The sequence below is a fragment of the Caloenas nicobarica genome, chromosome 10, assembly GCF_036013445.1.
Source record: "Caloenas nicobarica isolate bCalNic1 chromosome 10, bCalNic1.hap1, whole genome shotgun sequence".
In the NCBI taxonomy this organism is placed as follows: Eukaryota; Metazoa; Chordata; class Aves; order Columbiformes; family Columbidae; genus Caloenas; species Caloenas nicobarica.
The window spans coordinates 20,419,856-20,446,075 of record NC_088254.1 but is presented as its reverse complement, the minus strand read 5'-3'; the positions used below and the strand labels follow the sequence as shown (position 1 = coordinate 20,446,075).

At 43.3% G+C, this 26,220-nt stretch overlaps 1 protein-coding gene across 1 annotated transcript in view; it reads right to left on the bottom strand.

Annotated features, from left to right (window-relative positions):
• Nucleotides 1–26,220, bottom strand: part of ALDH1A3 (aldehyde dehydrogenase 1 family member A3) — a 35,229-nt gene that overhangs the window by 3,537 nt on the left and 5,472 nt on the right. Inside the window, exons 3-12 of the mRNA XM_065641414.1 lie at nucleotides 22,504–22,644; nucleotides 20,092–20,221; nucleotides 19,085–19,146; nucleotides 16,253–16,381; nucleotides 13,614–13,727; nucleotides 10,481–10,583; nucleotides 9,628–9,812; nucleotides 3,914–4,078; nucleotides 1,518–1,675; nucleotides 249–323 (exon numbers count right to left, since the gene is read on the bottom strand). Of these exons, the coding sequence (XP_065497486.1) occupies nucleotides 249–323; nucleotides 1,518–1,675; nucleotides 3,914–4,078; nucleotides 9,628–9,812; nucleotides 10,481–10,583; nucleotides 13,614–13,727; nucleotides 16,253–16,381; nucleotides 19,085–19,146; nucleotides 20,092–20,221; nucleotides 22,504–22,644 (1,262 nt within the window). The remainder of the gene's footprint in view (nucleotides 1–248; nucleotides 324–1,517; nucleotides 1,676–3,913; nucleotides 4,079–9,627; nucleotides 9,813–10,480; nucleotides 10,584–13,613; nucleotides 13,728–16,252; nucleotides 16,382–19,084; nucleotides 19,147–20,091; nucleotides 20,222–22,503; nucleotides 22,645–26,220) is intronic.

Below are 26,220 nucleotides of genomic sequence, written 5' to 3'. Positions count from 1 at the left end.
GGGGTGGATACCAGTGTCCCCAGCCAAGGTTCCCTTGATCTTAAAATCTACACTGGTAAGGAAAAATGCTTGCAAGTGGAATTGACTGGAGTTAAGATCTTATAAAACAGATGAAGGCACTCCTGAAGACACTTGCTTACCTTCTCACATCTGAGAGTCTGAAAGCAAATTCAACAATATTTTCACAGAGTCACAATTGTTGTTGCATTCATCATCTACATATAAACAAAATATTGAGCAAAACTTACAGTTCTCTGCCATTGCCTGACATTTTAAAGCCACCAAAAGGAGCCTGTGCATAGAGCGCATTGTAACAGTTGATCCTACAATAAAAACATCAATTGTAAAAAGACAATTCAATACCAAAAAGCAGCAAGGTGACGACAACAACAACAATATAAAAAAGGCTGAAATCTGACAGTTTTCTCTTTCTACAGCTTATTCACTTGAGAAATCAGATTTTAGCAATAAAATCTTATTTTGCTACAGAAACAGAAAACATTTGAGTGGTACTCAGTCTGACCCACCTCTCACTTCATAGTCTCTAGTGTCTAAGACATTCACGCTTGAGCTGGAATTTATGCTGTGATCAGAGCTGTGCTTAAAATAAACAGTCCAGCCTATTCCTTAGCTTAATGAAGCACATTCTGAAGTGAACATGTTTACTCAGCAAGCTGTCTAAACATCCACACACAGGCCCCATCATCCACTTCCACCTATAGAAAAAAGTTGGGCTGCATTAGACAATTGTCTCGCAGTGAAACGAAAGCGCTAGCCCCATTTCTGTGGCCACTAGGTAGAAAAAGCTAATGCAGATAGTTCCTCAGCATCTCAGTAAGATCAAATGACTGAAGAGAGCCAGGTGTGGGTTGGTGCTGAAGGACTGACCCTTCACATATGTACAGGACATGGATCCTTCAAAGCCCACATCCCATTTTTATCTAAAGATGACTCAGAGGCAGACTCTTCTGGCACCAGGTCTTGAAATCAGTCCTCTGTATGCATCCAAATCAGACACCAGATCAAATTCCTATCTTTAGTAGGAAAAAAAAAATTAGGATTCCATCTTTAAAATGTTTCTAATATAAACCAAGATTTTAATATTGTGTAAGCAAAAATAGCTACTTGTCTTTCCAACAGTGGTGTGATGCCATCTACTGTCCATACTGATTTGTGCATCTAAGATTCCATCTGATGCTACTTAGCAATCCAAAGAATAGCTTTTCTCTACATACAGGATTTTGTCTGGTGGAACTTACTACAGCTACTACATTTTCAGAGTTTTCCAGATGAAGGACTACATCGATTGAATGGACAAGCAGCCCATTTCCCACAAGACTGTCTGGGCCTCACCACCTTATTTTGAAGAATGGATGATCCTTCTGAACAGAATATCAAGAACTAAGCAGACTATTAATACATCTTACCTCCAGCACTTACACGATTCCAAATCATACATCCCTCTTCCCTCCCAAGAAACAAAATGCCAGCGCATGCTCTGGTCCCACACTGCTTACCAGACAGTTCCCGATTGCAATGCAGAAGCCAGCGTTAATGCTCTGTCCAAATTCTTGGTGAACACTGCAGCCGTAAGTCCATACTCAGTACTGTTGGCTCTTTTTATGACCTCTTCTATACTCCTGAACTTCATAATTGGCTGAACTGGCCCAAAAATCTGCATGTATCAGTTAAACATTAGTACAAGAAAGCCTTTGCTACTCATGGTAATTTTTAAGTAATCAGAATCAGATGCTTTTTGGATACTTTATTTAAAATGTTACATCTTAACCTTCCAGATATCACTGACAGAGTGTCTTAAAAACTACTAGTTAAACTGACTTCAAAGGAAGTACAGTAATGTGCTATAGTAGTTAATATATGCTAAGATCCGACAGCTAACAGATCGTCTGTAATGATCAAAATAAGCAGAGTTGTATCTGGACAAGTTTCAAATTATTCATCCTCACTCCATTTACAACTTTCCGTTTGGACTCAACGAGCATACTCAAGAAGTAATTAATATATTTCAAGCATTGTACATTTTCTTCCTTGGTTTTCACTTTGATTGTGTCATTGTACGCAGTTTATTTGTATGCAGTACCTTTACCAGATGCATGTTTGACCACAAACTTGGCTTCCCAGGCTGCCAGTATAAGGCAGCAGGCATACACAATATTATACTTGCCAGTTTCTGGGATGGAGTCTCTCATCAAATACAGAATCGAAGGTGGGGGCCCTTTTCTGGCCTACATGGCCTTACAGTACTGTAAACCCCCCTTGAAGGTGAGATACAGTCTCACTTGTGCCACCCTGATGGCCAGATGAAGCAGTTTGCCCGGCCTTGAGGCTCATGTTTCTAAATTTCTTCATTTTGGAAGATCCAGGTATTTAACTGGAGCTTTGATCCCAGGCAAAGGATGAACGTGCATTTGCAACAAAACTGCAAATGAATGAAATCGGATAAGCTTCACGAATTATGACTTGGGATTTGGAGTCTGTTCATTAAAAAAAAAGGCCTGTCATGGGATTTTCAGCTCTTATTCCCTCTATTTTTAGAGTATAACTCATGCCCAGTCTGACTGATATCTTTCCCAGGTTCCTTAGAGATTCTGTGGCAGATCTGACACATCTCAATGTTTTGCCAGGAGTGAACAGTAAGAAGCCCCATAAAAAGCGTTAGGTTAAACTATAAGATATGAGTGCCAGTTAGACTTTGGCAACTACTTACTTTCCATTGGGGAATATGACGAAAAGTAGATTAACTTGTATTTCAAAGGAATATCACAGGATCTAATCACATGCAGCTTGTTCAATTTTTCTGCATATGAATAATGAAAGCCAGAGTACTAGATCTGCACTTTCCTGGCTCTGACCATGTTTTCATATAGGAAAAAGAATGGTCAGCCTCAGGAGATTTCACCATGAGAACAGAATTTAGGATTATTTCAGATGCTAAGGCTACTTGAAAAAAGTTCTTCAGTGGCAGCGTAGCAGGGCCATTCCTTCCCTCTTCACCAGCTTCATGTCCCAGAGCTCTTGTACCATCTTTCTGCAATAAAGCAACTCCTTTTCACAAAGCAGTGGAGCAAGAACACACATTATCCTCTCCTCTGCCACTTTGAATCAGCATGTGCCGTAGCTGAGCGATTTCGTAGGAGGTGCATGAGAGCACACAGCTCGTACAATCACCTGTCTGTGTACAGTGGAAGAGCTTAGATCTGTCTTCAGAAAACTTTCAAACTTCAGGGCAAAGAATACATAGAATTACTCCAGCCTGCCACAGTTTCAGTTATTTTTATTATAATTATATTTGTAAGTGAATATATTTGAAATCAAGGATTCACACAGAAACCCTTCCATCACCACTATTTCTTATTCAGAAGCAGCATTTAGAGCAGCTGTATCTAGGTACGGTATGTGCTTGTATTTTGCATTATATCAAGTTCTCCTGAAATGAAATCCAAAAGCTTTAGGGTAGTATTATCTATTATGTTTTTATCTGAGTTTGTTATTTTCTAGCGAGTACACTCACAGGGCTACTTCCCTTTTGGAAAACCAAAAAAAATGGGGGAAAGCAGCAAAGCATTAGAAAGGGCTGGCAAACAGACACCTAGTAATCGCGCAAAAATTGTTGCTAAAACATTTTGACAGGTTTTTTTATTCTGCTCTCCTCCCTTTCCTCTTAAAATTCCCCCCTGCCATGCACATACACTCGAAATCGAAGCTCACCTTGCAGATACTTCATTAGTAGAATGGATTTCAGCATTAGGCAGTTATTAGGACACTTAAATAAGTGAAATAAGTGAAATTTCTTTTCCTTTCTCAGGTTTTCCTTCTAACCACGACCATACCTATTTTCTTTCCAATTTAGAGCAGTAAATGCACATAAAAGTTCAGGTGACTTGTACTGTACCTCTTCTTTGGCGATACGCATGTTGTCAGTGACCTCTGAAAACACAGTGGGTTTTATAAACAGGCCTCTGTCTTCAATGGCAAGACCACCACACTCCAGCTTAGCCCCTTCTTTCTTCCCACTTTCTATCAGCTCCAGGATTTTATCAAACTGGTTTTGGTCAATCTGTCAGACACAAAAAGAAAAGAAACAGACAGCAGCAGCTTTATTATCACTGTTCCAGAGACTGGAGTCATGGTATGTGGCCCAGGGGCACATTTGCAGGGCACTGTCAAACCAGGTAATTTTATGATTTTACATCTCATTCTGTGCTACAGCAGTCAGGCAATAAGTAGGGTGAAAGACGTGACGTGGGCATGGACCTGAGCAACAAAAAAACAGAAGGTGGAGTTACGTGTGACAGTTTAATCTGATCTAATAGTTTGCTGCCACATGGGGGGAGTGTCCCCACTTCCTCGTCCTCTGCATCCTGGATATGCACCTCCATCACTCACTTCGCCCCAGCTCTGGGACTTATCGACCCTCTCCATGCACTGATTTAGCTGAGAAGGTGGGTTTTTGCTGGGCTCAGCAAGGGATTTGACCAGCAACAGAACCAGTGCAAGGCAGGGAGAATCAGGGTGTATAAAGTATTAAGTCGACTTTGCTGTAATGTGCAGCTTCAGCCACAGTGATCTGTCCCCAGCTGGAAGAACCCAGTGAGCTCTGCCTCCATCTCCTTCCACAGATGTACACACGCTACACGAACAGCCTCAAAGATAAGCCCTATTAGTGGGGTGATTTCAGAACAACTACTGCACTGAAGCCATACTTTTAAAATCGGAATCACCTGTACGGATCTTAGAGACTAGTACCATCCCAGTGTTTTTTGGTTCTCTGGACTGGGAGCCATATCCTCCCTTCTAACTACCAACCTTGTCTAACTCCTCCCCACACACACCATATATGTGATAGCGAGTACTATTGTGTTACTAGCCCTTAAATTAGGTGTTTCAGTAGGGTTGGGGAAAGGCCGGTCCAGACATAGGACACTGAAGTCGCACAATCCTGCAGCCTTCCCCCAGGACTTGGAGGAGACACCACGTACTCCACAAGCACAGCGGGTCATGTGCTGGGAAGAGGTGCAGCAGCCTACAGCACTTCTGGTCAGTACTGGTCCTTCTTTTGTGCTCCACATACAGCCAGGTACTGCAGGTACTGTCAGGTTTCAAACAGTCAGATGTGGCTATTTGTATGATGAAAGCGATGAAACGCCTCATCACATCATGCTGCAGATGGTAAAAGACTTATGGAGATCACAGAATCACAGAATATCCGGGATTGGAAGGGACCTCAAAAGATCATCTAGTCCAATCCCCCCGCCGGAGCAGGAACACCTAGATGAGGCTACACAGGAAGGTGTCCAGGTGGGTTTTGAATGTCTCCAGAGAAGGAGACTCCACAACCTCCCTGGGCAGCCTGTTCCAGTGCTCTGTTACCCTCAGTGAGAAGAAGTTTCTTCTCATATTTAAGTGGAACCTCCTGTGTTCCAGTTTGTATCCATTGCCCCTTGTCCCTTGGCAAATTAACTGAGGTGATTAAATACAAGACTATACCCACTGGTTCAAGGTGCCCTGGCAGCCTGAGGGGTTATTCTGAAAGCCAGGTATCTCCAGATGCTTGTGCTGTTCAACACCCCTCCCTAGGCATCTGGTTTTATTTCAGCAGGGCCGGTTGCCAGTTGGGACTGTTTACATGGAGTGTTCTGCACTTGACTCCTCCAGATTACAGACTGTATCCTGTCCCTAGTTAATCCTGGCCACACACAATCCAAGTTTTCATGCTTTTAGGCAAATATCAAAGCTTCAGGAAGGTGTCCTTGGGGTACTTCTGGTACACAGAGAACAGCACATCTCCTGCCACACAGATGTGTGTCTCACACACACTGTGGACAGCTTGTGCTAAGTGCTCATGTTCTCTCATCTCTTAAAATGCTACCCAAGAAAACGCATGATACAAGCTACTGCATGAGGAAATGTGTGCCCTCATGTAGGACACGGAGTGTCACATAGTAAGTTTGGCAGGTGTCATACATATTGTCTATTTGTCTTGTTGCTTAGTTGCCAAATGTAAATAATTTGAAAATATCTGCAAGTGCTTTTCATCCTGGCACGTCTGTGATCCAGACCAAGCCAGTTCATCCACTTCAACAAAACAAGGATATTTATACAGCTGTAACTTGTTGCAGGGCAAACTATAGTTAGATGAAAAGACACTGGGGAAAGAAAACATTTGTAAAAATGACATGCAAGGGTGGAACTGTTTGTCATTGTAACATTGCAAGGCTTGTTCAAATTCTGTCCCCTACTCACATATTATTTATGGTTTGAGCATTGATTTGTATTAAAAACACATGACCTGGTAAAGCAAATTCTACTATTTGTCCACCTAATTCAAAAGAGAGGAAGGCTTCTAAGGATCACTGCAATGCTGAAAATCTGAGACCCCCAAATCTCCATATCTTGCTTCATTTAAGGCAAGACTGCAAGGAGCAGTTTTTCCTTTTCCAAACCTAGCATTTGTAATCCTGTGGAATGACCTCTCAACTGTGTCCAACACACTGTTGGGACACATACTCTTTCTACTTACATATTGTACTTTCACGCTTTAATCCTAAAGTACACAAACAGCTACAGTCCAAGGAAAATATTCACCATCTTAAAAACCAAACAGTAGGTTTTGGGCTGAATAACTTCTGGCTAGCAAGCGTCACGACACAGCCTTATTGCTTATTTTCTTTCTGTAAGTCAGGCCTTATAGTCCCCAAATCCCAGTATCTGGGGTTCTACAGTGACAAAACTAGTCTAGTCTTGTTCTAAACTAATCCTTGTCCTAGTACACAAGAATCTTAGTCTCACTTAATGCAGTCTGTTCTTCACAGTTTTATAATGCACTGGTTAACCAGTTTGCCATCTGTGCAGATTTACCTTATTGCTTCTTATGATATAGCTCACAGAAATCCAAAATTTTAAAAAAAAATGCCCTTGGTGTGCATTGGAGTTTGGCACTCTACTCCAAGAGTCCTCATCACCCCTCAGGTCTCTTGTGGTGTCCTTTGAATTCCAGCCAGTCAACACACTCAGACACATGTGAGTTTTGGAGAAGTCTCATCAGAAGCATGCCTCATTTCTATTTGAATTTAATACTGTTTAAATTTGACCTAATTTTGATCAAAGTAGTGCAGTTTATATCAGCATAACCCAATACTGCAGCTGACAGTCATTTTCCCACACCCGTGCCATGAGCATCCATGCCAGTGCACAGTCCACATCAGGGGACTGACCTTTGTAAAACCTTTCTTCCTCACTTCCAAAAAGCCTGGATTAGGCCTAAGTAAGCCAGTTCCCCAGTCTAATTCATCAGTGCCATGCAACATAGGAATAAGCAGCTGCAGACAGAACCACTATTCCAGTACTAGCTTACATCAACTAGTTTACATCAACTTTAAGTTCTCGTGGAAAAGTTTTGCCTGTTGCCCCACACTGTCCTGCTCCAGGGTGTCTCTGCAGCTACTTAGAGCACTGTGCTCAGCCATGGTGCAGCTTGGTTTCACAGAGCACTAGCTCTAAGTCAGGACTGCAGAAGCTCTCCTATTTTACACTTTCTGAACTCTCTGTAAGTTGCAGGTCCTGTTGTCTGGCTACAAGCACTTGGAGCTGATGTAGGACCAAAAAGATCATGGGCTCCAACTCCTTCCACTGTTGATTTCTAAGCCAGTGATCATCCCAGAACGGGGTCTACGCAGCAGCATGTGGCCGTTTTTGTAATGCTGTTGCGTATGTTCACCATGACCCACATAGAACGAGAATGAAAGCAATGACCTGGATCTGAAGCAACTGAGGCCTGACAGAGATGAGGGATAAGAGGAATAAAGATTACTTTTCAGGTTACTTCAGGAAAGAGGAAAAATTTGATCTGGAAGCTTCACATTTGAACACTGACTTGCGGGCAGGTGTGAATCTTTGCTAATTTTGGAGGCATTTTAAGCCCTTGTCACACTGCATCATTTCTTTCTTCTGCTTGAATTTCTGTGAGTTGCGTCTTACAGCATAGGCTCCAGAGAGCAAGCAACCGTAGCTGCAGAGGAAGTTATTGTTCCTTTGCACTGGCAGCCACATGAAAGCTTTGAGATTAACAGTTTCCTGTCACTTTCTCAACACTTTCCCATCTCGGGCTTGAGAGCTGCATGCATGCAGAGAAGTTCAGGGGTGGGTGTGTCTGTGCTCTCTCTCCTAGCTACAAGTTTAACAGCTAAGCCAGAACAAGCAAAGAGGATTGATGGGCCATATTTAAAATCTGACCAGATGCTGCTATTCCTTACTGTTACCCTTAATTACAGCTCTGTATGCAAAGAGTCTCCCTTAAGCCACAACTGCGACACCAGAGCACTGGGAATTGTTCTGACAGCCTGGCAAGAGCTGGGAGCACGGATGAACTGAAATAAGCAGCCTAGTCCTATGTGTTCTCCTCACTGCAGAGTGTTTCACCCTTTAAAACCTCACAACTACACCTGTGATTTCAGGGGCTCTTCTCATGAAATCAATGTTTCTCTGTAAGAGCAGCCAGGCAAAAATGGTCCTGGTGGGACTAACTATAAATGCAGCTCACTTACTGCTACTGCTGGATAAAATTTAGGATGATGTTATATTAAAACAAACAAACATACCTGAAAAGCTGACAGTCCTTTACAGAAGGTAAGAGCAGACCCTGAAATTATTTGAGGGTCAGCTCATCTCTGCTGACGCAAGTTCCAGCATGGGATTATTTTCCAAAGATTGCTGAGCAGCTTGAAATCTCTTTCTAGGCAAGTTACAGGGACAGATGCAGCTGCAGCATGAACAGGGGATGTACATCATCTTATTCTCCATGCACGAGGACATGCAATGAGGTTTTGCCATATATGAATCATGTGTAAATGAGCCTAGATCCAGATAAGGGGAGACAGATGTCGCCACAGTCACCCCTTCTCTGAGGGATCTTATATAGCATCAAGAAAAAAAACCTCACAGTGCAGTACTGAGAACAGGAGGTCTAGGCTATAGATTTCCGGAATTTCCCCTTTATTTTTGATAGCAAACAGTGGCTCTATTAGAAAATATGACCCAAGGATCATTTTCTTCCAGAGCTCTCCACCACAGCTCAGATGGCTTCAGAAGGAAAAAATAAGAGGAAAGCTCTGGAAGCATTGACAAGGCTGATAGTGACAGAAGCTTCGCCTGGTTCTTCCTCCTAATTCAGCTGAAAGCTCTCCAAAGGATCAGGAAGGGGACAGAGGAGCAGAGGGAAAGCGGGGACTCAGGATTCCCTGGGCTCTAACTACTTGTCATCACCAGCACAGCCAAGTATTTGAATGGCTGTTGCTGCAGCTGCGCTCGTCTGTGCGTTGCTATTGCTCCCTGCAACACGCTTTGTATTACTGTACCAGGGGGACAGCCCCTTCCATAAAGCTGGATAAGAAGTGAATTAAATACATTTGTGTTTAAAAAAATTACAACATAACATTTCAACAGTTGTGATTAATTGGTATTTGAAATAGAGAGAAAAAAAGCCATGATACATTACTCACCCCTCGGCGCTTCTGCTGGGACCACATTAGCAAGGATAATATTTACACAAGGACATTTAAACAGAAACACAGTGAAAAGCCAAACAACTGTTCTCAAGCACACGGTTACCTGGGGACCTTGTTCAGTTCTGGCATCAAAGGGATCTCCAACGAGTCGCTTCTTGGCAAACTCCACGCTGCGCTTGACAAACTCTGGATATATCTGCTCCTCCACAAACACACGTGAGGCAGCTGTGCAGCACTGCCCTTGGTTGAAGAACACGCCTTGATGGGCACATTCCACTGCCAAATCCACTGCAACACGGCCCAGGACAGAAAAGCGTTACCACATGCACAGTTTCAGCCTTACAGTGTTTCCAGACTTGTTTTTTCCTTTCTCTTTTGAAAGCCTTCTTAAAAAAACGCTGACAAGGGTCCACATCCATTGCAGGCACTCAACAAGGCCTCATACTGCACCCAAACCAGATCTCTTATTATTTCCACCACCCTTCTTGCCTTTTGTCTCAAGGTCTAGTTTGCTGTAGCCCCTGATACTTTCTTCTACAAAGACTTGTTGAGGGCAGTAACCAGTTTTTCTCACAGTGGGAATTTAGACATGGATTCCTAGATACTGTGTGTTGGTTCCTGAAGACTAGTTTCAGCAGTGATTGTTTCAAAAGCAACATGCCCTTCCGTTGGACAGCTGGCTCAGACCAGGTCCTTGCAATGCTCACTGTTAGCAGATGGCACAAATTCCTCCAGCTTTCAACCTCCACTATGCTGTGCAGAAGAGCGGAGAGAATTTTCCCCAAGCCACATAAGATTTTCCAACCACTTTGGGTGGTCACAGGTTACACATATCTCCTAGCACTAACCACTAATGCAATGAAATCACAACAGGACATGCAAAATGAGTCCAGTAGAGACACATAGAAGCACCACATGGCGTTTTACAGCAAATAAACACAGCAGCCAATACTTACAGTCTGCATCCGCACACACAATGCAGGGGTTTTTCCCTCCAAGCTCTAGTGTCACCCTTTTGAGGTTGCTTTTTGAAGCAGCTTCCTTGATCAGTTTTCCAACCTGTAGCATTGAGACACAAAGAGGACACGGGCTGTTTCCCTCAAAAGTCTTAACTCAGCATGTCAAGTGTGATGCTGAGAAGGGTAGAAGAGCCTGCTGAGTGGCTGCAGCAGGTGGAAGTTGGGGATAGCACTCTGAAATGGTTTCAGTTTCCTACTGCTGGATGTGTTGGGGCAAAACCAGCCCCAGAATTAACGTTTGGTTTAGGCAGATCTGAAAGGATGGATATGTGAGAGATCTACAGGAACTGCATCCTGATGTTATCTGTCACCCAGAGCTGGCTAGTGAGCAACACCGGCAACCAATGGGGGCTCCTAGATTTATGAGCTTTACTTTAAAAAATTTGGAACTCAACTTCTTAGAGTAGATCTTGCCAAGGCAATGATAAGAACTCTCTGTTCCTATCTGTTACCCGTCACATACCAGAAAGCCACGCAGAGATTGACATTTAGGAGAAAACTACTTCTTTCTGATAGTTTAGGCTGAGCTGCTACACACACAAGAGTAGCCGAGACATGTTCCTTCCAAGGCAAAACCCGAGGATGGCAATGGAAAAACTCTGTCTAGCTCTGCTGTGGCACTTTCTGCCCAGGAACCTGCTCTGACCATCTGGCAGAATTTATCTGGCCACCCTCTTCTGAACAGAAGGATTTACTCTGCTCCCAGAATTTGATCAAATAATGTCAAGCTAAGGTTTTTCCCCCCACAGAAAAATTGTTTCATATCAACCATTTTCCCCAAATTCTGACTGACTGTGCTATCTTTTTTTTTTATACCGGTAACACCAAACCAGCCATTTCTCTTTCCATTTAACAAATTGAATTCCTTACAGGAAGAGCATAAATCAAGCATCAAAATAATTTAGTAATGTTAGAAACAGAGTTAAAACTATTTGGGAGCTTCAATTGTTAAGGCAGGTTATGTTTCTAAGTGTCACCTTATATTTGAATTTCCTCATTTTGTAACTGGTTTTCTTGTATTCTACCTTTGCATGTGGCAATCTTAACTTCATTGCTGTCTAAAAATACTGTTGCCCTGGAGTGGAGCTGTGAGCAAGGAAAGCGTGGGGCAGCTGGCTGGCAGTTACAGGTCTGCATTTCTCACTGGTTGTTACACCTGCTTGTAACTCAAGCAAGACTCCTGAACCTAGCAGTACAGATCATCTCTAGTCACTAGAGACAGCAGAAATAAGTGATGAATTATGCTGCAGATACACATAGCTTCGCAAGAGGCAGTACTGCAAGTTAGCTGGACAAAGAGGAGTAAGTTAATAAACCAAGAGAAAGGAAAAAATCTAGATGGGAGAATTCTCGTGGAGTCTAAGCTCAGTATTTTCAGGCTGGCACTGAGCCCAAGCTGGGGCTTAAAAACTAAGTCAAAAGGTATTTTGGATTAGCTTTACTTCCTGGCTCAGAAACAGTAGCATTATGCTGCAAATACTGTGAAGATGCAGCTGAACTCACAGATGGGTGGAGGGGGAAGAAAACACTTCTAAATTACACGTGTTAGCAAAGAATCTGTCTCCCTCGGTGTTTCCTGTACATCCATGGATTAAGAAGACAAGCACAGTGTCTATAAGAGTTTTTTGCCTATGGGCTCCAGCAGCTGAGATTTTCCTTCTGCCTCTAATCCACTGGATACTTCTTTTTCATTAAAAACCCAAACAGACCCATGTGGGCTGGATGAGTCTATAAGCTCTATTGTTTTCACAGAGCCAGCATCTAATCTGGGCTAAAAGTTTCTGATCTAGGATTTGGAGAGAAGCATGTATCTGGGTAAACTCCTAGATTAGACCAACTATCAAGAGAGTAAAAGTTCATTGTGAACTTTTACTTTATGGCGTTTGTGTTTGTTTCAATGATCCTTATACAGAAACAGAGGCTTAACACACCTTCTCCTATGGGATAAGCGGAGCCGTCAGCATGTACACAAAGCCACTAGATGGTACTGTTGTTAAATGCAGCGGCTTTTGAGTGTTTATGAGTTACCTTTACCGACCAAAAATACTATTCAAGGTAATTCGTCATCATCAGACAATTAGATTATACTCTGCAATTATGAGGATAGACGTAAGAATGGATTAAATCCACAAATCCACAACAAGAACAATGTTACTCAAAGAAATGAAAGAGAAGAGACTATATTTGCCTCGACTGCACCCATTGGTGTCAGCATTTCCATTCTTTGGACACTGCCCCTCTTCAAGGGGTGCATATATATTTCAAGAAAAATCTAGAGCAGTGAGTGGAAAATGATTCACGTTTCTAAGCAAGCTTTTGTCTGAGAATTTGCAGCAGTGATTACTGGAGATAAATCCATTTGCATGCCACAGCCGTGCTTAATTCTGTGGACTAGGGCAAACTATGCACTTCTTTCCCTCCATGTGGGTACAGAAGAGGATGGCTGTAGGTGTCTGATAGTGCAGAAGTCACACTTCCAGCCCTCTCCCAAGCAAGGCAGCCGTAGCTATTTACAGGAAAATTTACAGGAGGTACTTTACTGTGCAGGTCTCAAACGTTAATCCCATCCACGTCAGCAAGGGAAGCCTCAGGTATGGGGCTATGTTTTTATTTAAGTGCTAGTTCCCCAGAAGTAACTAAAGCCAAGGAAGAATTGTTCAGGGCTCTGACTGACATGTTTTCCAGTTGCACACACTTGCAGAGCAGGACTGGCAGGCAAACTTGCCCAGAAGCTCCATGGGGTCAATGACATGATGTTAAGTCATGGCCAGCCTCTCCTCTAGACTGTCTTGCCTCATGTCAGAGCATCAACTACTTGTAGTTCTGATAGAAATGTGGCAGTTTGGCAAAACCCGGTTTACAGAGACGAGGGATTGTCACAAGCAGAAGGACCTGAATTAGACAAATCCCAAACACTTCTGAGAAATCCTGTCACATGGAATGTGATGGGAAATGGTGTTGGCAATACAGAAACCATCGACATTTCATGGGTCCAGTCTTAAAAGGATGGCAGTTTTAGAAGAGAACGTAAAGAGGAACAGCAGGTTTTTATGAGAAATTCATCACCTACCTTTGTTGATCCAGTAAAGGCAATTTTATCAATGCTGTGATGGGTAGAAATAGCAGCTCCAGCTGTGGGGCCATAGCCTGGCACAATGTTCACCACACCTGGAGGGAAACCCACCTGAAACAGAGGTTAAATGCAGCTCTGTAGAGAGAGATTTTGCGTGTTCTGGAGCTGATCTGTACCCCGGAAAGCTGCAGTTCAGTTCTCAGGAAGCTCTATATTGCTTGCAATTAAGAACTGCAAGTTCCAAACGGGGAGCCCATACCAGATACATCACTGTTTTCCAGACTTTCCAGTAACATGGCTGCGTGCTACCAGCTGGAGTAGATGCGGATGAAACTAACAGCTATTCTTAGAAAATGCCAAGTTTCAGTGAGAGTTCTTGGAGAAATCCCAGTTTCAAGTCAAAAGAGAGTGAGTCTTTCGGCCAAACTTGCCCCCCCAGCTACTGCTGTGTAGCCGGAGCCAAGGGGTAACTGAGTGAAGGTTTGTTTTGAACCAACATTGACATTTGTGGTTCTTCAGGGGCCAGAGGGATTAAGGAGTCAGTAAAACCTCACTAGATGATGGAGCTAATAAAACAGGAATACAAGAGCAGATGGTAACAGACTTATGCCAGTTTCCACCACATTTACAACCTAGATTAACCAACTATGAATTTTGCCAAAAGAGACAAATGGCAAAACTTTAGGTGAAATTCTAGTGTGAGAACTGCAGGACTTACTGGTCTGGTTTTGCTTCCTGAAAGAAGAGTTTCAAGGATTATGCTCTTCTAGGTTAACCCTCTCCTACTACTGATCGCACAAAGTTATTTTCTCTGCAATTTCCAATAGTGGAATTGCAGGATATTAAACATTCATCTTATTTCTTGTGGCTCTCAATAAATGCAGTTGCTCATTCCTAATAGAGAAAAAATAAAAGTAATTGCTCATGTGCTACCTTGCAAAAAATTCTATTAATAAGATATATTTTCCTATTTTTTCTTTTCATAAATTGAAAGGGCAGTCTGATTTCTTCCATGATAACAGTGAGTTTAATAGAGTTTGCATCTTGGCTAATGAGTTTTCAAGAAAATACTGCACGGCAAACTGTGCAAGTAATGGTGTTTGGAGTCAGCAGCAAAGCCACAAGGAAACAGAAAGTTGGTTCAGGTCATCCTCAGCCAAAAAGTTTTTTTCTGTTTCTCAGCAAAAATGAAAGCCAAAACATTTTGGTTGGAACAAAATCATTTCATTGAACCTAACACATAGCTTTGCTTGTGTGTTAACATCTTCTGTATCCTCTTAAAGCTCTTTTTTTAAAAAAAAAAAAAAAATCCACTTATTCTTCCGAAAAACCACAAAGAATTTAGCTAATTTTGGGTGGAGAAAGGAGCATCTTCAAATAAAATTATTCTGCTCCAACTACACTTCTGCCTTGAAGGACAACTGTGAGAAAAAGGCAGCTTAGAATTTCAGCTCAAGAAGTTAATTGCACCAGAACTTGATGTGTGCGTGGTTTTTTGTTTTTTTTGGTGTGTGTTTGTTTGCTTTGTGTTTTTTGTTTTGGTTTGGGTTTTGGTTTTTTGGTTTGGTTTGGTTTTTTGTGGGGGTATTTTTGGTTTTGGGGTTTTTTTTTTGTGGCAATGTTTTGCCTGTATTTGGGGAGCTGTATGTCAGAGTGAGAAAAGCAGTTCTGCAACAGAACTTAGAAGTCGTGAAAACTGCACCCTGTGCTCACTCGTCTTGTGTAATCTTATTAAGTCAATTAACTGCAGGAGATATTTAATTGGTAGTATTTTTACACTCCTTTCCCCATGGAGGAGCCCTGAGTATCAATTATTAACGTATCCTTCTATTTTTTCCCAGGCTAGCTAAGCCAAGAACAGGCAAAGTCATCATTATCATTAGACTGAGCATAATAAACAGACTTTTCCAGCCGAGAGGCAAAAGTGTATCTACAGCCTTTTTAGTTTTTCTCACAATTAGTCACATACGTAGATTTAGGAACTATTGACCAGTTTTGGAAGGTGCTGTGCACCTCCCACCGCCTCGGTACAATTCCTACATCTGAGGGCACCTGAGATCCTACCCAACAAGCCCTAAACCAACATTTTGAAATTCCAACCTGTGATCTTCCCTTTATGTCAGTATCGAGTTGACTTTACAGGCCAGACATAGCTAAATTTTTCTATGAACTGCAGAAATTATGAAGAATTATTTCCCGTGAAACTCTGTCTTGGTTGAATTACCCCACTTAAAAATGGTACGAACACAACACTGCTGTCTAATCACACTCTTTTTTGTCCCATTGTTTAATAAAACTGAGCTGTAGTCTTCGCCTCGTTTGGGAGAGGGGAAGAATAAAGGGGAGAGGGGAGGAATAAAGGGGAGAGGGGAGGAATAAAACCACCGTTTTTTGTCTCTGCAGCTTCCTGAGAAAGAAAAACCGACAGGTTTTGTGATCTTTGCTACCTCCCAGCTAGCCACTGCCAGCCATGGAGGCCTTTGAAGGAAAAGACTGAAGACAAAGGTTGCTCTCACTTTTCTCTGTGAGGCTTTAACAGCTTTAAAACCTAAAAACAAACACGGCCCATTCGAAATACAGTCTTGCTTAAAACCTTAAAAGAACAGTACCTAGCTGGGACGTTCGGATTTCCTTACCTCCTTGATCAGTGAGCCAATGTACAGTGATGTGAGAGGAGTTTGTTCAGCTGGCTTAATCACCAGAGTGTTTCCACAGCACAGCGCTGGTGCCATCTTCCAAACCAGCATGAGCAACGGGAAGTTCCACTGCAAGAACACGAGGCTGGTCAGATCAGCCCGGCACAGTCACCTGCTCGTTTTTCCCACCCTCGCAGAGCTCAGGGAGACAGAAGCAATTGAGAGGAATCCCCAAAGAGAAGCAGCTGCTTAAAATATTGTGTTTGTTTGGACTACGGAGTATAACTTCCTCAATTTCCCCCCGAGATCCCAAATGTTGCTGGCAGTCCTCAAGCTAATCCTGTATGTTGGACAAACCTCTGCATGATGTGACCTCATTCTTTGCTGGAGTTTGATCACACTTTGTAAAAGATTTTGGCTGTTCACAGAAATTATGTTGCAGGCGGTGTCCTGGTGCATCACTTTCATACCATGTCTTTATGAGGAGGAATTACAGGGTGCAACTGCTCACTGAAAAAACCTAACTTTTCTGTGTCAGGTATTGGCTGAGTAGTTAGTAGTTATACAATATCATTAAATTCCAGGTTTATAACCAGGAAACTGCAGTGGGTTGTTCAGTCATGGAAATCCAGAGGAGGTCTTATACTCCCTTCAAATTGTAAATTGCTCCTTTCCAATTAGTTTTCTAATTTGGAATTAGGAACCAGTTCACATCAGTTTCCTCTGTGCTAATCTCCTTCATGGTCATGTGTATTTGTAGATCTTGGAGCCTAAGCAAAAAGTGGAAAATCTAGCTTACACTGAATCTCAGAAAGGTCATTTGGCAGCAGAAAGGATTTCTTCATTAAAAATAATTAATGCTGCTTCAGAGATGATGGAAGCAGACCAACAGTAAGGGGACTTCCTGTCAAGACTCAAGCCAAGGGCCTTCACCTATCGACAAAGAAGCCAAATATGTTAGGAATCCATAAATTCACACTTTCTAACAAATTAGCAGTGTAGCTTTTAAGAGATGAGTTCTGTTCTCACCCAGCAGCTCTGAGACCAAGCAGAATTTAGTCTAATGTGCTATTCTTCAACTTGCCTCCCCCTCCTTCCCAGACCTGTTTCATTTCAGTGATCTTCTCCAATGGCTACGTCCATTTGTCTCTTTTTCCTAAGCCTTCGTGAAGGCCTGGCTTTGCAGCTTGAGCCATCCACACCTCCACTACTTTTCTACACTTGCAGAGCACGATGTAACTTCATTAGGAGCCTTCCGATGCAGAATGGCTGGTGAAAGCAACAATAAACGACTCCAGGGCTGTCTCGTGACATCACCTTGGGATAAAACTCAGTCGTGTGCTGCACTTTCTAAGAACTTCTCTTGCTAAGAACATTGGTTTAAATATAGTCAAGCCACAAGAAAAAGGGAGGATTGTTAATAGGTCTAGGAAGACATATGCAGAATAGTGACAGAATCTCTTTAAATCAAATAGAAAGATACAAACCCACAGGCTGGTGTTAAAGATCAAACTGGAAAAAAATTGAAGGGGATTTGTTCTAAGTAAATGGAAGACAGATATGGTTTTGTTGACCCAAATCATCATTTTCACAAACACAGTGTTGAACTTGAGCCAGATTTGCTTCTGTACTTTCTATTGTATTAATTGCTGATATGGAGTCAACCTGAAATATTAGAAGGCCCACTATGTTTGCTTATAGTGGCCCTCCAAAGCATCCTGCATGAAGGCTTTTAAAGGGACGGTTTCCAAAAGCATTGCTGGGTGCTAGCAATGGTGGCTGAAGTGTGACCAGGAGATAACTTTTAATTCTTGATCAATGTGAGTAACCTGATATTTTGATCTTAAATCACAAATTCTAGATGTTCACAAGCAGTCACATTGCTTGTTCAGCCAGAAAAGCTGTGCAGAAAACATCAAGCCAAACGTCCGATTACTAGTACCAACCGTCTCCTCTTTGCCTCACCCTGACATTGCTAAATCACTGGATATATAAGCTCAGTCCTGCTGAAGGAAAAGGCAAAATTTCCCCAGATATCTTTGGGAACTGTTCCAGACCTGGTATTCCAAGGGCCCAGCAAATCCAATACCCTACATGCATTTCTTTCAGTCTCTCCTATAACATTATCCCAAAGGTCAAAAATCTTCCTTAGACTCTTACTGATGCAAGTATCCAAACAGAGAATCTTGGCACACCACCATTTGCCTCATGGCCTGTAGGATACCATGTTCAAAGCATTTTACAACCAGAGAGGAACAAATTATGTCTCCCATGCAGCTGTAAAGTCTTCCTGGCTGTCTGTTTAAACAGAGCCAGCAAAACACACTAAAACTGGAAGTATTCCAAGAACTAGCCACACTGTCCCCTCAGCAGAGAATGAGACATCAAGGAAAAGAAAACTCTATTCAGTGAGATTTAATCACAGAAAGCTCAGAGAACAGCTGGGGGTAATTAATAATGGATATGATTTAAAACTCAAAACTATGCATCAGCACCAGGCAGCAAAAATCTAGCACACGTAATGACAAGATGGTTGTCCCAGCAGTGCAAGAGTCAGAGAGCTCTGACTGGTCTCTGGTGACTGGTGTCAGCCTTCGAGGGGAACAGAGCATCTGACTGGAGACCCACCCTTCCCTTGCAGAGGACTTAGTGTTGCCAAGAGGAATTGGCATGGGGGTAAAACAAGGAACTACATGAAGCCACTGAGATGGGAGTTCCCTGCAGAACAGCTGTACTTAGCTAGGAAGCAAATGGCTGCAGTATAAGATGGGGAGTGCACAAGGGCTTCTGCCAGTTCTAAGGGAGATGCAGGGCACAATCACTGTCACTTACGGGAGTTATAGCTCCACAGACACCCATCGGTTCATGCCTGGTGAAACAGACAAAATTTTCATCTGCAAGACAAACGAATAAAAGACAAAACAGTCAAAATCCTTGCTTCTGCAGAGGGATAAAACAGGCTGGTTTTGAAAATACACCATATTGCTCATCGTGCCACATGGACATCCATTGTCTTAACTTGGTCTCCCCAAAACCATATTTGAATTTATACAGCCGAGCCAAAGTGTTCTCTCTGTCCCTGTCACAATAGTGCAGTGTGACTGCTCTGGCTCTGCACCCTCAGAAATATTTCACAAAACCTCTTTCAAGTGTCAGAAAACTTGACAAGGTCCCTCCAGGAGTTCAGTGCTTTGGCTCCTGAGGAGTCAACATCTCAGTTCTTCTCATTAATAAAAGTTAAGAAAAAGCACTACATGGTCTCTCTAAACCCTCTCCAATAAAAGTTAAGAAAAACTCTACACAATCTCTCTAAACATCTGTGAGCCAGCACCATCAGGGATGCAGGAAGGTCAGTGAGGTGGGAGGCACTGGTGGATTCCACATCAACCCTTTGCCACATCCATGTGGCATCTAGGACAGCACGAGCTCTGCTGCCTTCGTACAACCCTCCCTAGTAACCTCTGACCTCACATCCTCCAGCATCTTAATCCATTTCAGCAATACCTAATGAATACCCGCCCCGTTAACACGTGGGTTTTTTTTCTTTAAGAGTTAGTCTGAATTTAAAACCAAAATGGTTTCTCTGTTAAAAAAGCAACAAAAGAGCCCATCTGTTGTTTTCCAGAGCTCTATCCAGGCATTGACATTGTTCTTCCATTAGTTTAAATTTTGAAACACCTCTACTTAAAATGCGTCCTGAGATAGAAATGAAATGCAGGCTGGTTTTGCCTGTTTTCAGAAGCCAATCTTTCCACACATCTCCCTCCCAGCAGGCTTCCCTCCCACCCCCTCGAGCCTCATCCTGTCCCAGCTCTGAAACTGGGTCTGAAGGAACTTACCCACTGGGATAGTTCTGCCCTGAATTTTATCAGCCCATCCAGCATAATATCGGAGTGTTTTTATACAACCTTCCAGGTCAATGAAATAAGCCTGCAGAAAAGGTTTTCCTGTGTCCATTGTTTCCAGAGTCTGAAAAGACAAATTGCATGCACTGTCAGGCAAGTCAACATTATTTTTTTCTTTAAAAAAAGCTTTTAGAGAAACTCCTTCTCAACTTTATTTTGCCTTTTGCTGCAGACATGGGGTTTCCTTCCCTCCCCTTATATTTAAGCAATGAGCTTGTTAATACAAATAAGGTAGAAAGGAGACTAGACCAAATAACCCTGATGCTTGCACAAGTTGCTGCGGTCAGTGGTTGCAACGAAAATGCATCTTCCAAAGCCCCCAGAAGGTGGCTGTGGGTGGGATACTGGGTTGTGCTCTGGGGCACCACTCAGAAATGATGGGAGTGTCGTGACTTCACCGTAACTGACCCTCCAAAGCAGATGTTCTGGATTCCAGATGGTGTCACTGAAATCGGTCAGACCCACTTTCCTTTTATTTGGAAATCTATTTTTTTTTCTACTTAATAACCCTAAAACAAACCTCTGAAAAGCCTCTTTTGTCCACACGATGATAGAAAACACATTTTTTACAGAGTTCTGCTAAAGTAACCTTTGGGCTCAGATCTGTGCTGAGACTAAGACAATGAAGAAGTTGCTTTACTAAAGCTGTGCTGATGCTGAGCAGCTCTAAATAAAGTCCAGTCTCGGCCAGTGTCCTTCTCACTGTTCTGGACATTAGCTCAGTGAATGCTTTGTTCTGTACTCAGGTCATTAAATGGGATATTGGTGCAAATGGCCAGCACATCCATAGAGGAAGCGCTATCCCTTGGTAGATTGAAACATCTTTGTTTACATATGAAGTCATACCCAGTCATCTTCCACAGACACTAGGGTCCAAACAGCACTCAAACAGACATTCCCGTTGGAATGACTAGGATTGTTATCCACTCTGAATGCCTGCTAAAATGACTGATTTTTATAAGTCATTACTTAGTATGCAGCCAAGGCAGCTATGGTTGGTTTTCTGCAGTGAAAACCATGCCAAACAAGCCCTTCCAGATCTGAAGGACAGCAGAAAGCTTGAAACAAGTGGCCTGGTTTACAGAAAAAGAAGGGTCCTCTGGAGTCACATCAAAAAGCGAGCAGAAAATGAACAGGGACTATTTGCACACACATATATATTTTATTGCTTTTTATTTGCTGGCCAGAACGGCCTTCAGATGCGGATTTTTTTTCGGTTCTTCCCTGCTGACACTGGAGGATGTCATGTGGTTAAGAGACACAGTGTTGGGGAAAGAGACCCTGCTCAAAGTACTCATCCAAGTACAGGCTCCTAAGCACATCCCATGTACTTTTAGTCCTACTGACCTCAGTGGGACATAGGAACTTGCACATCTAACAGCACTGAATGTCACAACTGCCATTGCCCTGAAGACAAGCAGAGTCAAAATGCAGCATCAAGCCAGTGAGGGCTCAGGTCTGAGATCTTAGGTATGAACAGGCAGCAGCTGTAAGCTGAGAGATGCTAGGATCTGTGGGTGCAATTTGGGAAGATGTCCAAGACCCATAGAGTCTAAAGACTTCTACCAACTGCAGCACATTTTGGCTTGGGTCCACCATCCCTCGTTTTGCACCAGGACTCCTTCAGGACAGGATAGGGAATCATTAGCAATAGTCCTTCAGCATAGAAGTCCAAGTTAACGCAGCTTCACGGCTATAAAGAGATTTTTCTGAGCCAGTACATTCAGTAGGGAAAGAAACAGTTCTCACTTACACACATCTTAAACTTTGGATGACATCCAGCAAGAGAAAGATTCCTTTTCCAGTTCCCCATTTTAAAGGAAGCCATTTGCAAAGAAGTTAAAGTATTTTGTAATAAAGAAAGGGCTTTTGGTTTTTGTTTGGTTTCTGTTGTTTGCTTTGGGTTTCTTTGTTGGTTGTTTTTGGGGGTTTTGTTGTTTGGGATTTGTTTCTTTTTTGTTGTTGTTGTTGTTTTATTTTGTCATGTTTGTTTTTAAGATAAGACCTGCAAGACAGCTATGAACACTGAGGACTGTTAAACTAAGAAAGAATATGTTTATTGCTTTGAAAATTTACGTATTAATATTTGCAATCATTTCAATAACCAGCTAAAGTTTTGGACAAGTCATCAACTATATAGTAGGACTAACAGCCTCCTTCTAAAACCTCTAAAATAATCCCACAGAAAGAGGAAGATAAACCCTGACTCCTGCATGGACTCTTCCACCCTTCATGAAGGGAGAGAAAAGAAAGACATTAGATAGATAACAGATGCAGCAAAATCAGAGGGATGGAGCTGAGTTATCAGCCAACAGCTGCTGGTTTCCCACCAATCACAGTACTTACCGCCAGGATGACTCTGTCTCGCTCGAGAAGATCAGCCAGCTTGTGCAGGAGTCGCCCTCTGCTTTGGGCATCCATCTGTCTCCATGGAGACCCTCGCTGGAACGCTGCCTTCGCTGCTTCCACCGCGTTATCCACATCAGGCTACAGCAGCCACACACACAAGAAAAACCTTAGGTTACAAGGAAGGAGCTGGACAATGGCACAGAGAGTCCACTGCTGCTTCCTAGATGACGCTGTGGTGGCTCAAACCAAGTTGTCTGACAAAACGACTTCCATTTTACTCCTGGACTTGGACCCAAACCTGCAATACATTTCAGGTTTGGCCTGGGCTCATCAACAACCTTGAGGTCAAAGTACCAAAATGGTCTTTCAAGGGTAATTTTATACATCTGCCTTGTTCATAAAATAATCCAGAATCATGTTCCTGCTGATACAGGATGTAAGTGACACCAGAGGAGATGGAGAAACAAGATCCCAGTTCTGTCCCCTAAGCGTGACAGGCCATTGGCCTGCATGAATCAGCCTCTTCTAAACAAGTGTGGGAAGGAAAGTTCCCCATGAGAGAGATCGCGATTTTATCCAGGGGAACAATCACAGCTCAGAGCCCAGCATTCAGTCCCACCGGAACCCTTGCCAGGAACAGTTAACACACTAAAAAAGCTCCCTTAGATCCTAGATCACCCTTCCAGAACATTTCTACCAGATGGGAAGTGTTTTGTTATTTAGTGCTATGACAAAGGTATTTCAACTACACAGACTTAGCGCCACTCTCCTGTCATCTCCCAACTGCTTTACTGTGCTCTGGACCAAATCTAACTCCATTTACCCAAGTTACTACTCAGGTGGGCAGCAAATTCCCTCTCTTTCCACACCACCACCCCTAGAGAAGCTTCATGCATTTGCTCAGGCTACAGCATGCCCTGGACTCCTCCCTACAAACATTGATTAAAAACATGAAGCCAAGGGCAACCTTCCGACCCAATGAAGTCAATGGGAACGCTGCCATCAACATCTACGAGGCCAAGATTGTACCCCAAGCATACATAAAGCATGCTTCACCCTGGCTTTGGACGGAATCCTGCTCTATGTAATGTCTGGCTCAGCCCATGCCTCACTTCAGCTGATGGAGAACTTGCACCTCACCGCAATGTGTGGCTCAAAGGGGTGGGAAAGGAGGGAGGGTTGCAGGCCTTGATTGTTCCTTGTAGCACTTCACCAGTTGCTCTCATTTATGTCTTATCTCAAGTCTCCTCTGGATACAATTATGAAGTAAGCCTCTACACTGATCCAACGAGGTCTAGCCATTCTCCCCTCATGAGGACATGTGTGGTGCTCAATCAAGAAAAATGTTACAGAAAGACATGTTGCCTTCTTACAGCAGAAATTAATGGAGAAAATAGCAAGTCACCACCCACTGAAATGGCTCCTTACACTAAATTTGGCTCCTTTTCCTTAAAAGAAGATTACACAGCTTTAAAACAGTCTGACCTATACTGCCAGGAAAAGAACCCCTTGGAAGGGCGCTAATGGGGAAACCCTGTGCTGTTACGAGGGGTTAAGAATGGCTCTGGTCAAGCAAGGGTGCTGGCAAAGCAGAGGTTCCCAGGAACAGGGATGAGATATCCAAGGACTTTCAGTGCATACCCAACTCTTCCCCACCCTCTAAACATGGGGCCACCTGAGCCTTGCTGCAGCTCCTGCAAATACTACTTGTTTTCATTCTTGTCTCAGACACACTGGGTACACATAGCAGCTTGGACACTACAGTTGCCATCACACAAGCAGAAAGACTTTCCCAAAACACCCTGAGGGGCAGCACTACCAAGTGAGATCTTCTGAGCCTGCACAGCATCAATAGGCCTGAAAGAACAGCAAAAACAAGGAAATTCTTCAGGAAGGGCGAAATGCCATTCTTAATCCATCCTGTTATGACTAGGCATTAGGGGAGTCTAAATGGCGTGTTCATTGCAGGCGTGTTGCAATAGGTAGGCACAATGCATGACAAAGTCTCATAACTGTCAACGTGCCAGGGACACGCTGTGGTATACAAAACCGCAAGTAGGAGGAGGTTCATGCATCCTGGTGCTCAGTTCTGATCTATATAGATTTATTGAGTATTACATAAAAAGCTCCACTAAGAGAATATTAAGATCGCAAAGTCAAGCATTGCAGCACTGGGAAATGTCTGCAAACCTTCATACCCACCCTGGATGTTTGCGTTATGATACACCCCCCAGTTACACAACCGCATACCATTTTCCCCTGAACAAACTCACACCGTTCTTTGTTTTCAGCTACCTCGTCCACCTTCCTCCTCTACCTCCAGTCCTGCTCATCACAGCTCCACTTCTATCCTGCCCCTTTTTCCTCTCTCCTGCCAGCTGCAGAGCACAGTGGACACCATCACCCCAGTGGCACTGTGAGTAGGAAAGACACCTGCCAAAAAAAAAAAAAAAGCGCCTTGCTCTGCTTCAGTCTCAGTGTGCATAACTGCTCCGTTTTGGCCTGCAATGAGACATGCCAGAGATGGAGCACACCCAGCATTCAAAACAACTACAAGCAGCATCTTAACAGCCCATAGTGTCCAAAACCATTATTGAGGGCATTGCAAGTCTGCTGTAGGGAGTAATATTCCTGCAGCCTCTCACCTCAGTTTGCCATCACAATCTGAGGGAGGCAGGATGACTGTGAACAAAACCCTCTTGGAACACTTCAAAGATCTGCATGGGAGAGTGAACGGCTTCAAAATGATAATGATAGATGCTCCACAGCATCGAGCATGCTCAACAGTCACAGCTGTGGGCCTGCTGCCCACACTGAGCTGGGCGCTCCTCTGAGGAAGGAGCACCTTTCCCCCTGCCCTTACTGGATGTTAGCAAGCTCCTAAAAGAAGAAAGCCCATTTTCAAGTGTTATCAACAGCACTAGAGAAATGGCAATGGCACAAGTACTTTTGCCTTCATACAGTAACACCAAGACAGGGTGGAAGTTCTGGGGCTGCACTATTTGCTGGAGGCAGAAGTCTAATGAAGTAAGTTATCCCTTTTCTGTTACCAACCTGGCAAACACTTGTACACCAAGCCGTTATCTTCCAGGCAAAAAGCCTCCAAGAATCCAGTGGAAGCATTTGCTGGTTTATTTTCAGTGCTTCTATTTCCACACAAGACTTCTCTTTATCCCCCAACGATCCCATCAAGGGCAATTCTATCTTAAGTTTTGTAACTAAAGAACAAACAACAAAACCTTTGCTCCTAGCCTCATAAAGCATTGGCCAGCACCATACTACATTGTCATCCCTGAAATATCAGCTGCCAAATTCCCATCCCTCAAGTGCAGGCTAAGCAAAACATATTTTGCACAGCCAGGAAGGTGCAGGTTTCTGTTCAGGGCTCGGGAAATGGAGTCCTGGTCCCAGCCTGCTGCAAAGGCAGAGCCAGCCCTGGCACGGCGCGGCTGAAGGCAGAGACAGGACCAGGAACAGCCACCCCTGTGGTGACACTGACCAGCACAACTGAGACACTGGAAAGCACCGCTAAACACAACTGGCCACTTTCTGTAGTAACTCCAACAGACTGGAGTTACAGACCTGGGAGGGGATGTTCAACCAGGGCAAAGGAAGTGTCAGGGGACTCAGTTTGCCCAGAGGACAGTGGGACATGGTCAAGTGTCACCAGTAACCAAACAGCTAGTTTGGGATGCTTCTCACCCCTGATTCTGC